Genomic DNA, 14,983 nt, shown 5'->3' with positions numbered 1-14,983 from the left:
TCAATTTTTTTGTGCAACTAGTTGACTATGCATGAATAAAAAAGCGACTCGAAAGCGAGTCTTAGCAACTTTTGTTTAGAAGGCAACATCGCGAATCTTGGAAAGATCTGTGTAGTGTAACTCCGAATAATTGAAGCTTCGAACCCATTTGAAACGCACTGCATTGATAATCGTTTTATAAGCACCCTCTCTAGCAACAACACAAACATTTAAAAGAGCTTTTAAAGAATTAAAAAGAACATAACATTAAACAAATTAAATGGTTTGACAAGTAATCGCTGCAATTAAAATAAAATTTATTTCCGATGTACAGATTATGAACCTAATTGTTTCTTTCCAAGGTTTCACTCATTTGTTTTATTCTAATATTTCTTGTAAGTTGTACTATAAACTTGAGTGACAAATGTAACAGCTCACGGTGTGGACAGTATTCTAACATGGATGATATTCTTTGTAGAGGCCTTGCTTACCATAGAAAATGAGCAGGAAAATGCAACTCTGCATACTAATCTCATACACCTCAGCATGCCAACATGAAAATACTGCAACTACTCAGCTTTCATGCTTTATGACACATGCTTGTTTAATAATTGGAGATCATTTGGAATATACATGTATATATATGTAATATCACAAATTGACTATTGTTTTGCTGCAAACTTGTTACACTATAAAACAGAAACTTGTTTGTCTCTTTTTTGGTGGCACTGGCTGGTTTGTGCTCGACCTAAAATCCATATCTTATTAGAGTTGAAAAGGGCACTGGCCAGCGATGGTGAGCTTCAAATTCCAATAAAAAAGTGCGGATGAGCAGATCTAGCAAGCACAAAAATTTATCTTCTCAAAGGAAAGCGAACTACAAGGCATCATTCCAAGAATATGTCTGAACCTTCTGTGTGAGAGTCGGCACCTAACAGCATATTTTTATGCATAATGTTTATCTACATTTGCTGGTCCACATTTGGAGGCCAAAATATCATCGCAATGCTTGTACCAAGGCAGGTAAATTGAGCTCAAGGATAGACTCTTTCTTCTCTTAAGCAAATCATGACCAGATTGTGAGGTCTAGTAGCACCCTAGCTACTTTTTCTTTACTGCATAGTAAAATATCTGTGATATTCTTCCCATTACTTCATGTACGTAATGGTTTGTGTGGTTCGATGAACCCTATAACCAGTCTAAATACCTGGAGGTATCTGAAGCAGTAGTACAGTAGAACACAAAACAGTGAGTTAACAAAATCTCAACAAAAGACACAAAAGCAGCAGCTCAGATTTCAGCAGCAGATTTTATCCCAACAGCGAGCAGGGAAAATACGACAGATTATTAGATAAATTTTAAATTAGGCTACATAAATAGACAGAAATATAACGCTGCCGGACTTGACAGACCAGCTGCCTAAAAAGTGAATTAAAAAAGCTTATATCGAATCTGGATCGCAACAATGCTTGTTACTTACATCATTTGCATCATGAGTGCTAGCTATTTTTCTCAATAAATAGAATTGACTAAGAGTTATTTCCTCTGGACAGATAACTCCAACTAATAACCCAGTAAATGCTAACAGAAAGCGTAGCCTGTGGGTCTCACTAACCAGAGATAACAGACACTAGGAACTGACTAAGCATACATTCTATATTAGATTGCGGTGGACATCACGATTGTCTGCCAAGGCTATTATTTCCGGCGAAGGCGATCAACACCACGCTCCACTCTTTCTCTTTCTTCTTTCTCACTGTTGAGCCCGAGAGACATGGTGGCTTTCATGAGCTCAGAGTCCGGCAAAGAGTCTCTGTTTTCATACAGCCAGCTGTTTAGTGTCTCCTCATATATCCGTGCTTCAGGAAACTCCACCTGAGGACACGAGGTTTCATAAACCATGAAGAGAAGCTGCTAAAACTCTAGGAGCTTGATATTATAGTAAGCTAAATTTGAAAGAGAAAACTCCGGAGAGCAAACCAAAATTGTGACATACGTACCACGATTATGAAAAATAATAAAAACATGAAATGCTGTAAGTCATATAATTGACATGACAGCAGACTAATTAATATAAGGTCAACGCATCAAGGTCGACACATCAAGGTCGACGCACCAAAGTCAACTCAATAAAGCCTACCTAAGATTTTTCAGCCTACGAACAAAGACCAAACTTTTTTTCGCAAATGCTATGATGATGACATATGCCATCACTTCCTGTCATTCAAATGGCTGAGTTTATCGCAATGACAACATGATATGGTTTTCATCCCAACAAACTCATGGCTTTCTTATGCTTAATTATAGTCTGCGCTGTCTGTTTAAGCAACACAGCTTCCAGACCCTTCTAGAAGCTGAACAAGATGAGTGATAAATAGTAGATATAATTATGAATGAGCGACTGGTAGACACACTATTATATCAACTACCCTAGGACACTTATATTTCGCTAGTATTTAGTTTCGTGAGTAGCACACAGAGTAAAATTTCGCTGCAACTTAATTTCGCAGCTCTGTAGAGTGCAAAAATATAGTGATGTGAAAATAAATGCAGTGGAACAAACATAATTAGATTCCTAAGGTTCGGTTCACCGAAAAGAAATTTTTTTTAAATTTGGGACTAGTTTGTAATTGTGAACCGCAGGTAGAATTGTGTGTGCGAGATCGATAATGCAATTTGATCGCTTGCTGCCATTTGTTTCTTGGACTATTAATGAACAGAGCTATGTAATTTCGCGTTTTCGCTCGTTTGTTATGATAGTTTAGTTTCGCTCATGAAATTTTCGCGAGAGGATGACTACGGGAAAACGCGAAAGTTAGATGAGGCGAATACATAGGTGTCCTAGGGTATGTCAGTCATGCCTTTAATAACATTATATCATCGCAGTTCAACTATTAATAATCCATAACATGATGTCATCAGGAACTTTTCATCCATGGAGATAACAAATGAACAGACAATCCTCAAAAGTTACATAAATATGAAAGATTCATTTAGGCTAAATAGCCTCTAATAATAGTAACAGGTTTCTTCTAAAGAGCTGATAACTTCTAAAGAGCTGGTAACTACAAACAGTGAAAGACTGAACTAATGACTTTACATACCAGAAATATAGACCTTAATAATGGGTCAATTACAAAATTTAAACATGCTGACACAGAGCTTGTGATTGGTTATAGGGAGGGCTGACACAGAGCTTTTGATTGGTTATAGAGAGGGCTGACATAGAGCTTTTGATTGGTTATAGGGAGGGTTGACACATAGCTTTTGATTGGTTATAGGGAAGGCTGACATAGAGCTTTTGATTGGTTATAGGGAGAGCTGACGCAGAGCTTTTGATTGGTTATAGAGAGGGCTGACATAGAGCTTTTGATTGGTTATAGGGAGGGTTGACACATAGCTTTTGATTGGTTATAGGGAAGGCTGACATAGAGCTTTTGATTGGTTATAGGGAGAGCTGACGCAGAGCTTTTGATTGGTTATAGGGAGGGCTGACACAGAGCTTTTGATTGGTTATAGTGAGGGCTGACACAGAGCTTTTGATTGGTTATAGGGAGGGCTGACACAGAGCTTTGATTGGTTGTAGGGAGGGGTGACACAGAGCTTTTGATTGGTTATAGGGAAGGCTGACTTAGAGCTTTTGATTGGTTATAGGGAGAGCTGACACAGAACTTTTGATTGGTTATAGGGAGAGCTGACACAGAGCTTTTGATTGGTTATAGGAAGGGCTGACACAGAGCTTTTGATTGGTTATAGTGAAGGCTAACACAGAGCTTTTGATTGGTTATAGGGAGGGCTGACACAGAGCTTTTGATTGGTTATAGGGAGGGCTGACCCAAGTGAGGATTACATATGCCACAATAATCATCTATCAGTTAAATAACTACTACAGCACATTCAAAAAAAAATCCTACTTTCCAACAGCAAAAGTGCAATTAATTTTGTGACTAGATATAGGAAGCCCGATCTAGTGCTAGTATTCTATCCTAAAGAAAATATGCCACAATATGTAACAACATATTATAGCTCATGTTATAATAGGATCACGCAAAGCTGCTGCCAACCAGTTTGTGCTATTCGACCTATATTACAATAACTGCACATATATTACACCAACTAAAGAACTACATCGAGTGTTTGGCATACCTTCGTATGTTTTTTATCCTGTCCATACACAATCGATGTGCAGTCTACATCTACAATCTTTTGTCCGTTTCCATAGAATGACCAGAGGCATATCTCATTGCTCACAAGCACATCCTTCATGAAAAGTATTCTTTCACTAAACCGTAATGATAGCTTGTCGAAGAGCTCAATATTACGCAAAATGTTGTCATCGGAATTACTGTAAACAAATGACAGCATTATGAACAATAAAAATGATACAGACCGTGATTTCTACATGAATTCATTGAGACAATAACTCCCAAAGAGTTTGTATAAAATTTTCCTTTTCTCCATTAAACCATAATCTACTCGCTTTCATATTTTGTTTGATCTCAAAACAAATTTGGATTTGTCTCCCCATAAGTACTATTTGCTACATGTTACGCTGACGAGATGAATATAAGCATTTCATGACTATACAAACCATAGTTTACACAAGCTCGCTTATTGGCTGATGAAACTGGCTATACTAGGAGTTCCTTCAAATTTTTAAATTTAAATTTTAGTTTTTAAATAAAAAGTTTTTAATTACTACGTATGAGTTTGAAAATCTCACTGCCACAATGTTTGGTTACCTTTGATATGGTGGCTAAATAAGAGAGGTCCACGCCTACCTAGTATAGGAATATTTATTGTTGTGACGGTTACAGGAAAGTTTGACTATAGGCCGTCTGCTCGTCGAGATTATATGCTGTTCTTCTTTGGCTGAAGTGATCAGTGGAACTCTGCATGCTGGAACATACTCCTCCTTTGAGGTCTTCAGAGCCTGAAGAACGGAGAACAGCGAGTGACTATTTATGCTATCAGCACAGAACTATTATGAATATTTTTAGTGCCGTCTGGCAGTGCCTATTTTACGTATATTTTTTCTGTCGATTACTCAAATCAATATAGTTTCAGCACCAAACCATTTTGCTAAAGTAGCAAACAAAAACATATTTAGGCTACAAGGCCTATTTAGAAGTAACACCTCTGTTAATCATTTAGTTTATTATCACAGGTGAGCTGTGATCAGTTTTTGATCACAGTGAGCTGACAAGCGCCGAAGTATCTCCAAGCTGATCGCAGTTTATAACCAATTTGTTTTCCACGACTGACTAACATAAACTAGCACAAGCTGTCTACATCAGTTATTATAGTAAAACCAGGTCATAGATGGTATCTGTTATCCTAAGTCAGACATAATCAAAGGTGTTAGAAAGGCTTATATATGTACGTGACTACAGCAGCACCGACTAACTCCTCCAAACAATGCATGACAGTAAAACCTCTACTATCCAAACACTCCCAAACTAAAACAATTACACAGATAGACAACGCTATAGAAAATGGATGGACTTGAATTGCCCCACCTAATGCACATTGCATAATCCTGACCACTAAGTGTTAACAGTGAATCCTGCTCAATCACACAAAAGGTGATTGGAAATTGTAACAAGAGACTCTTTCCAAGTTGTTACTCCGGCTATTAACCATGTTTATTCATCTACGACACAAACATACACTGACCGACTTTCTTTTAAGACAGATGTAGGCATATTTTTAAATACGGCGCAACTCAAATTAGTCTATTTATAAACTAGATGATAATCGTACAGTGATTGTTAAAACTTTGTAAAAACTTAAGTTAGTCGAACTTGAAAACCGCTAAGCGTATATGTCGCCTCAAGTTACTACATAATTCTAAAATCTCACCAAAGTTAGAAAACATATTTTTAAAACATGAACTGTCTATTTGCTTGGTCGTCCTGTAAACACGCAGAACCCTTGAGGAATGGAATTCACTTAGGAACACAAATGAGGAAAAGTGACTTAAAAACTTACAGATTATTTAAAGTTTTACAAATGATTTTTTTGAAAAGAATTTTTAATGTTTTTGCATTGCTTATCATTTCCAATTGATCTCAATAAGGAGTTAATGTTACTAATTAGACAGGAGTTGTGCACTCTTAATCTAGATTAAAGTCACAGTAATCCCTCACTTTTCACAGTTAAGGACCGGCTTCCCCGGCGATAAGGGAAAGTCCACAAAAATTGAAACTGACTTTTTAAAGTATATGTATGAGTCCAATTTTAACACCAGAACACATGAACTGCTTTCTAAACATATTGTATTTATTTCCTATATAATAAGTGAATAAATGGAAGTTATATTGATTGACTTTCAGTTTGTATTTCAACTTCAGTCCCAGTATTTTGAGCCAGAGAATGTACTTACAAAGTACGGACATAGTTTGGACGTCATCTGGTCTGAATGTTCGGACTTGCGATTAACTGGGTTTGCTGTGAGAAGGAAGTAACATGTTTGTAAATGTATTTTATGTATAACTATACATTTTTAATGTGTTTTTAATAAACTTTCTTTAATAATTTAATTAATATTTTTGAACCGAAATGTACTGAATCCGGCGAATGGTGAGCCTCCAAGTGCCGAGGGAATAACGTCTACTCATGCATGAGCAAAGCAGACACACTTGAAGGAGATTTAAAACATGCCTCTGGTCACCTGATGACTCGATTTTAGCTATACAGCAATCTGGTTTTTCAATTTAAATCTCTGAACCCATACCAACAGTTATAACTACTATCAGTCATACATCCCTCTCCGCTCACCAGCTCACACTGCTCCACGAGCTGCTGTATGCAGTAGTATTTAGCCTCTGTGAGAATCTCCAGCAAATCTTCCCTTCGTGAATCAGGAAGGGGCACAGTACCATCCCGTAAGAAATTAAGAATGTGGCCAAAGTTCTTACCACATCTGTCTATGAGTATCCAACCTAAAACAGAGATAGAATAGAAATCTCCAATTACAAGAAACACTTTTGAAGGTTTCAAATTCACAGCGCATCTCAAGGATATAATTACAAGCCCGGTAAACCACTAACTAAAAATGTCCACCTTGAAAACTTTGTAATTAAAAAATAATAATTTTGGAATTGGTTTAATGTAGTGTATGTAAATAATATAAAAGCCTGCATTGCTCACAAAACGAGATGCTGATGTTCCATGAATTGATAAATGACTCAAGTGTCATTATTTCATTTAAGCAAATAGATTAGAAAGCTGGAGTGAAAGCTGAAGCCAACTCGCTATTCTGCTAAGATCATCAGAGTTTGCCGATCTCAATGCTTCATGCGATACAACCCCTGAATTCCACAGAAAGAAGCTGAAATCAACTCTATGCTCTGCTTAAAGATGAACTTGCACGACATTTTAGTGGAATATATCAAAAAAGTATTGATATTGCCAATTGCGATTGTTTTTAATGTTTGAGGTAATCTGATTGCCAGGATGTGCCAAGATTGAAATCGACAAAATTTGATAGTGGTTAACACGCTAAGACCAAACGAAAATACGATTACGACGTCTATAGTTGCAAATAAATCGATAGAATAAAGAATCTCCAACGATAAAAATTACTGACACTATCTGTAAAAATCTTGTGCAAGTTTATTTTTAAACCGAGGTTTTTCGTGAGACAATCGGCTAATACTAACCCAATTTTATTGCTGAAGCTAATAGAGTGTGCTGAACCAGCACTTCATAAAAAATGTGGTGCCAACAGACGAGATCATAAACTAACTTTTGCTACATACGTAGATCAAGTTTAATAGCAATTACTTGAGTCCTCAGTTAGCTATATAGCATAGCTATATAGCACAGCTATTTTTGCCAACATGCTCAATACAACTTCAACTCAGGCAATGGACACACACCATGGAACATCTGCTAACAACCTATAGTAACAATCTACTAAATATCTACAAAGGTTTATCTTTAATGAAAAGCGTTGATAATATTATCCTAAAATACATTGTACTAAAAATGAATGCATTACTACACAATAGCAATGTCTGGAGAGCAGCAAAAACGGTTGGTTTGCAGTAGCACAAGTTTAATACATAATAAAACTCCACATAAAAGGAAAGAAAAGTGAGCAAAAATGGACTTGGCGAACAGCTAGTCAAATTACGTTCCAAAACTCATAAAAAATTATATGCCGAACCACACAATGACTCAATATGGTCCTATTGAGTCATTGTGTGGTCATTATCTAAAAATCTATTTTATAAATGTTAATTTTTAAAGAAGTCTTGATAATGCATAATATATTTTAGCTACCCGTTAAGACTGCCAGACTAAATGACAAAGATGTAACAGAAGTGCTGGACTAAGTAGTACACTGCTTGCAACAGAGAGGTAAAAAATTGAAAAGATCAGCGATAAAGAACCAAGGAAAATGTTTGATACTTTTATCTTACAAATTAATTGACTCCATTTTTAACATGTGAATTAATCCCACGATGCCTTGCAAATATGTCATATGAAATGTTGCTCCAATTCTGAAACTGGTTTTAAAAATGATCACTACATTGGAACAAATAACTGTTACATCAGTGTAACAAACAACTGTTACATCAGTGTTACATCATCTGTACATAACTGTTACATTAGTGTAACAAAAAGTTGTTATTTTTATTATTTATTTACATTTTTAAAAACGTATTTAAAATACATGGTTTGGTAACTAAAGTGTCCTTGTTAAATACACCAATAAATAAGTTTTCTATTCGAAAGATCAATATATACGTATATATCTTATATCTATACATGTATCTCAAAGTTTGTTATCTGTTCGGATGTCTGCCTGTCTAGCTAGAGCTATTAAAATCTTAGTATAAAAAATCCGCATCGTGAAAGATTTGACCTCGGAACCTCCCGTTATGCTAACGCTAAATGCGTTACCCCAGACGATATGCTAAACGAGCTATGCAAGATTGATGGATTCATTGGGCGATATATGTCGCTATGTGGGTGAAAATACGCATACCGCACTGCGTTATGGTGCAACATCATTTAATGCTTGCTCTCATAGTTCTTATGAGTAAGGTTAGCAATACTAGCTTACTCAAATTAGCCATTGGCAATGTGCCAGGCTAATGGCAAGCAACTACATTACCTGCAACTGTTTATAAGCTGTTTTTAACGTTAATGCCGAGCATTCGACGAGTAGCCTATGTATATATATATGCCGTAAAACTTCTAATTGAACGCCATGGTGCTATATTTTTCAACTATTCCTCTATAGTAGCGGTCAACTGGAGGTGGCGTTCAAATAGAGGCTGGCGTTGTATGTTTTAAATGACTTGTCAGAATTTTATGAAGATAAATTTAGCCCATACGGGTGTAGCGAATGTCACCTATATTTTGCCCTTTTTTTTCGGTGGAGCGATATTATAAACTTTTTGGATGCCATAAATCTGCCTCCAACTTGTAAAAAATTTCTTAATAAATATGCATTGAGAAATCAAGAACTAGCTCTACCAGTTGATATCTACTGCTTGCAATTAACCTGCTATGATATTATAACTTAAATCCTGCTTTGCAATTGGTTGGAGTTTTCACTTTTTATTTCATTCGGAATTTGAAAACATATTTTCATTTTATATCCCCATTTACCAATGTTGCATAAGAGCTCATTGCACTCATTGATATGTTTGCTACAGTTTGCAGCCAAAACTAGCTTTTCATGTGCAATAGAAGGAGTTACGAGCGTCGATTAATTGTAAGATCAGATTACCACAACGATGCTATCAAATAATATGTTATAAATCTGCAAATTTACAAATTATATGATGATAATCTATCAAATGCTACAAATATATATATTCATCAACAAACCATACTTATATTACATGCAGAAACAAAAATTAAGGTTTTTAAAACAAAAATATTTGCATAGTTCGCTTGGATAGCTGCGTTCTGATTGTTGATTGTGATGGAACCGAACATCTTCTGGTTGACCAATACCTTCCACAATGTCTTCTGACCTCAACTCTTCTTCTGCATTGTTGAACTAGTCAATATTAGCAGCTAAACGATGTTTTGACGGAGCAAAACCTTTACGCATGGCATTTAGCATAAATGCAACGCGTAAAGGTTTTGCTCGCTAAACGCAATCTTTGTACCATCATAAATGTAAACAGCTTTTTATATATATGTACTTCGAAGTATCAAGGCCGCGTTAAACAAGGAACTACAGCTATTAGCCTAAGATGGTTCTTAATTTTTTCTATGGTGTTGCTTTCAAAGTTTTAAGGAAAAAAACGCGAAAAGCTTTGGGGTTGGACAATGAGAAAATTGGTTATTGATGTGAACGATTCATTATTAATTATACCATTTTGTAAACACTTTTCTTGATATTATGGGTTCATAAAGATTGTCAAAGTGGCAGTCAAATGGAGGTGGTGTTCAAATAGAGGGTGGCGCTCAAATAGAGGGTGGCTTTCAACCAGAGGGTGGCATTCAAATAGAGGTGGCATTCAAATAGAAATAGCATTCAATTAGAGGTTTTAAGATGTATATACATATATATATATATATATACATATACATGTATATATATATACATATACATATATATATATATATCTTCAGTAATTAGACTTACTTATATACTCGTGTAAGTTGAGTTTCTGGGGGATGATTTTAAGGCAAAATTTTTGGGGTCAAGTTACACATGAGTAATGTTTATGGACATGTTGCTGCGAGCCGAATAGAATGTGAATATGAAAACAAAACTTTGTTATTATGGATGCAATATACACAACGATGTATGAAGCCTTAACAATCATTCATAGTAAGGTGATTCTATGTATATAAATCTCAAAGTTTGTAAATCTCAAAATAAATCTCATCTGCCCAGTTATAGCGATCAAGTTAGAGCAAGAACAAATCACCTTTAACCGGATTTGAACTCACGACATTCAACCCACAAATTCACTACTAGGCGCGCGTAACCACTAGGCTAAACCATTCTGAACTCTTTATCTATCTTTATGGCAATTGCACACGCTAAACATGTACTGTTCATTATTAATTAATATTACCTTTGGCGTTTGTTTTCTTTAGCAATTTCTTTGAAAGATTCTTTACCATTATTCATTACCTATTTTTTTAATTTGTCATTTTTAAATGGGCCGTTTCAATTTCAAATGTGCTATTACACTCCCATTTCCGATTTTTCCTATGGTTTGATCGCTAAATCTGTAATGGCTGAATACTTTTCACATGGACAATTGTGTTATCTCATCAGAATTGCTTCTACATTCTCTCTCCATTCGGCCAGACAAAGACAGTCTGATATCTCATTTTTATCGAGAGGAACCGGTATTATCGTATTCATTGTTTTGATAGATAGCTTCTGCTACAACAGTAACCTTTTTTATACACACACTTCTATGCATTCATTGTTATTATTCATTCGACATACTCATGATTATTATTATTTCTCGGTTGGTATTATTCCATCACTATTAAAGCATTGTTCATTGCAATCGTAGCAAAACAGACTTTATGTAGCTGTTACTTGCTAATTATTCCACATTTGAACACCTTTACGGTTGTTTTATTTTTCTCTTAATTTATTTGAACTGCACAGAACACTTTTTTCCTGATGTGAAGTGCAAGTTAGAATAGTAAATGTAGTTATATATATGTTAAATAACAATAAATTTTCTGCGCACTCTTATTACCTGGGCAATGTCAGGCATTCAGTAGTCATCATATAAATGTTAGTTACTTCACAGAATAACCATGTCAAGTATCAAATAACAGTGAAAATATGATATACATTACCTGTAAACAAGTTTACGACGACACTTTCAAGCAAAACATGGCGGTTGCCACTGTTATACTGTACGGCCACCGGCACATTTCTAATATATAACAAGTAATATATTCGCAAAACGCTGAGCAAAATTTTACATCTGTAAATTCGAATTAAGCCTAAGGCATGCACATTAAATTAGAGGTCGTTTTATAGGTATTCCTTTTTGCTTGTTTATGAGTAAACAAACAAACAAACAAATGAGTGTTTGCCACAGAGTAGCAAACACATGACTGATAACATTTGAAGCTAAACTAGGATTTTAGTGTGCAGTCATTACAAAAATACTGCCGGAAGTGAGTCATCCCAAACCTCTTCTTAAACATGTTAAGAAAACTCTAAACTTTGATTGTAATGTTTTTATTCCGGATAGCAAAAATCGATTTAGATATGATTTAGTTATTCCAGAATATTCTGGAATAACAAAGCCGAATTATGCATGATTAATAGCTAAAATAATGCTATTTTTTGTCTTGAAAAACCTACTGACATATGCAAGATATCGGCGTATACATGAGTATATATGGAATGTATAAATCTGCAAACTATTGCTGAGCTGTTACTCATATTATTGAGTTTGTTATAAAAAGATGTTACAAACTGTTTGTCTGTGTTTATAAGCGCTTCGTGATATGGCGATTAAATTGTTTGGTGGCCATTTTTAAAGAAGATGAATTGAACATCAACACCATTTAAAGAGATGTCGCCAATCGTATAAACGATATAATCGTGTAACAGCGATTTATCTCACGCCTGACAATTTTCAGAGTAAACGATACTGGAACTGAAATACACAGGCCTTCTAGTCTTATAATATGCTCATTTCATGATCTTCCCCACACACGCGCATTCACAAAATAGATTTTTCCAATTATCACGCACCCATAAGTTTTTTCCAGGTTGTACTATCTAAAAATATTTAAAAGAACTGAATTTTCTACTTGATAATAATATCGTAATATATCACAAATCGTCAATTTGCATCATCAAATTGTCTGGTGATTTTTTTAGAAGTCGTTAAGCTCTAATTTGTAACGATAAACCAGAGGTGACCGAATAGGTCAGCTTTAAGCTGTTTTTAGCAAACGTGACTACTATTATTTCCATTTTTAATGAAGTTAATGTGTTTAGCAACATTTGAAGCCAAGGTTAGCAAACATTGGCACAGATTTCAGAGACATGGAGTCCTTTTACAATAATTCATCATAAATGATTAGTGTCTCGTGTGACTGAAGGTGACAGGAGCTAAATTATACAGTAGTCACTTGTGGTCCATCTACTATTATTATGCTAGTTGATCAGTGGCAGGTGGCACCCAAAGTCATAAACTGCATTCACAAGTGATACTTTTTCAGATTGAAAAACTTATTGAAAATGTAATAGTAAACGAGCTTTGCCTATTTAAAGACATAAAAACTAACAGACCAATAAATTGCGGTTCACTGAAAATTTGTCTTGCGCCGGACATTGACAAATACAAGGTCAAACTCGAAGCCAGCATCCTGTTGTCAATACTTTGCTTTTTTCCATTTACAAAACAAATGAGTCATTTCTTACTGTAGTACAATATCCGCAACAGGCTTTTTTATATCAACGTTCGCATACAACAACATTTATTGTGCTAAACACTACTTGAAATATCATAAAACAGTCTCTTGGCCTTTAACCTCTAGCGCATATAAATTTGAAAATGTTGATATATCAAACTTAAAATTTTTTACAATTGTTTGATGTTTTATCGAGAGGTTCAGGTTGATTTGAGAATACCTTATAATAAGCATGGCTGACGCATAAAACATTATTGTTGTGTACAGCATACAGTTGATGTGCGTCAAGTAACTCATAGGCCTATGGTTAATGAGGTGAAAATGGTTCGATAGAAAAGGATAAAGAGCATGCAAGGAGCAAGCTCCTCATGTTCCTTAAACATAATAGCTGTCTAAAATCAAATTGCCAATACACATATTGTGTCATTGATGTATGCTATGTGATAAGCACTCTTTGATTAAAAGCTAAAATCCTACCAAAACACACACAATGTACAGGGATTAATGCAATAAGTTCATTAAGTCTTTTGCAGGACAGATTAAACAATTTGTTTGCCTGACAAAATCAAACTGATAAGAGTACATATGCATACTCCAGCCTATGCGAAGCTTATGTTTGTTGCACTATTCTCCATTGTTCCGTCACTGCGTCAAACCAAGCAACCAAACGCAAAAAAAATTTTGCCCTATATTTAAAAAAAGTAAGTAGATCAACACAGCTAGCAAGTTAAATAGAGCATAGCACCAAATCAATCGTCGTGGGCACGCCAATGATGTAGTAGGTAAAGCACACGCTAGCTATTAGAGAACTGAGTTGGGAAGATTGTACAATATGAGTATATATATAATATATACTCATATTATATAAATGAGTATATAATATAATACACCAAAGCTTACCGTCCGAGTCTGTCAGAACTTCCATTCTCCCACTGAACATTGCCCTGAGCATATTATCATGTTTAGTTAATGTACCTATTGTCGTATAGTGAAGTGTGCCACCAACATTGAGTTTTACGTATTTGGAATTAGAAGCACCGCTAGAGTAAACCACAACTCTACTATCACCCATACTAAATAATCGATTTTACAAAAACGAATGTGATTTCTTACAGATAAAAATCTGACGACTAACCATGATCTCATTCAACTAGTATTTTATAGCACACTGATCAGCTATTTTTGGAACAGGAAACCAGCAAAACGCGAATGTGCCGAAATAACCTAGGCGCCATCTAATATAACGGCTGTCTCAGATTTCAAGTTTTGCTCTCGTTCTATTATCCGCAGTTTGCATTTTCAGAACACGAAACAATTTACAAACGACCAGTGAAAAGCTGATAGAAAGTAGGTATACGATTAGTTTAGAAAATTCATATTGTAGGGATATTACATAGTCAGGCTATGCATTAACGAGCCTTTAATATAGCAGTTTGTCAAATGCATGTATTTGCCTTTTCTGAGAGTTAGCTTCTCATTAAATCTTGCAAAGCTATCGATAACCTGTGTTCCACACTTCTTTGTCAACTGTAAGCAATGAAGTGAATACAGACCTAAAAAAACTAAGGTTATGGTAATAAAATTGCTTGCTTTTATTCTTCGGGGGGGGGGGGGGATGGGT

General features: G+C 35.4%; 1 protein-coding gene across 1 annotated transcript; it reads right to left on the bottom strand.

Moving 5' to 3' along the window:
• Positions 1-745: 745 nt before the first annotated feature.
• LOC137392906 (BTB/POZ domain-containing adapter for CUL3-mediated RhoA degradation protein 3-like) lies at positions 746-14,539 on the bottom strand. The gene is made up of 5 exons (XM_068079268.1): positions 14,263-14,539; positions 6,760-6,923; positions 4,761-4,912; positions 4,126-4,324; positions 746-1,854 (listed from the first exon to the last, which is right to left on the bottom strand). The coding sequence occupies exons 1-5, from the start codon at positions 14,432-14,434 to the stop codon at positions 1,678-1,680; spliced, it is 864 nt and encodes a 287-aa protein (XP_067935369.1). The 5' UTR covers positions 14,435-14,539; the 3' UTR covers positions 746-1,677.
• Positions 14,540-14,983: the final 444 nt, after the last annotated feature.

The sequence above is a fragment of the Watersipora subatra genome, chromosome 4 (assembly GCF_963576615.1).
Source record: "Watersipora subatra chromosome 4, tzWatSuba1.1, whole genome shotgun sequence".
In the NCBI taxonomy this organism is placed as follows: Eukaryota; Metazoa; Bryozoa; class Gymnolaemata; order Cheilostomatida; family Watersiporidae; genus Watersipora; species Watersipora subatra.
This window is presented reverse-complemented; position numbering and strand designations above follow the sequence as displayed.

Excerpts from the sequence above, each read along its gene's own strand:
- LOC137392906 (XM_068079268.1), bottom strand. The coding sequence starts at position 14,434 with ATGGGTGATAGTAGAGTTGTGGTTTACTCTAGCGGTGCTTCTAATTCC. Across the intron at positions 6,924-14,262 it reads AGTTCTGACAGACTCGGACG|GTTGGATACTCATAGACAGA; the intron begins GTAAGCTTTGGT and ends TCTCTGTTTTAG. Across the intron at positions 1,855-4,125 it reads AGGATAAAAAACATACGAAG|GTGGAGTTTCCTGAAGCACG; the intron begins GTATGCCAAACA and ends TCGTGTCCTCAG.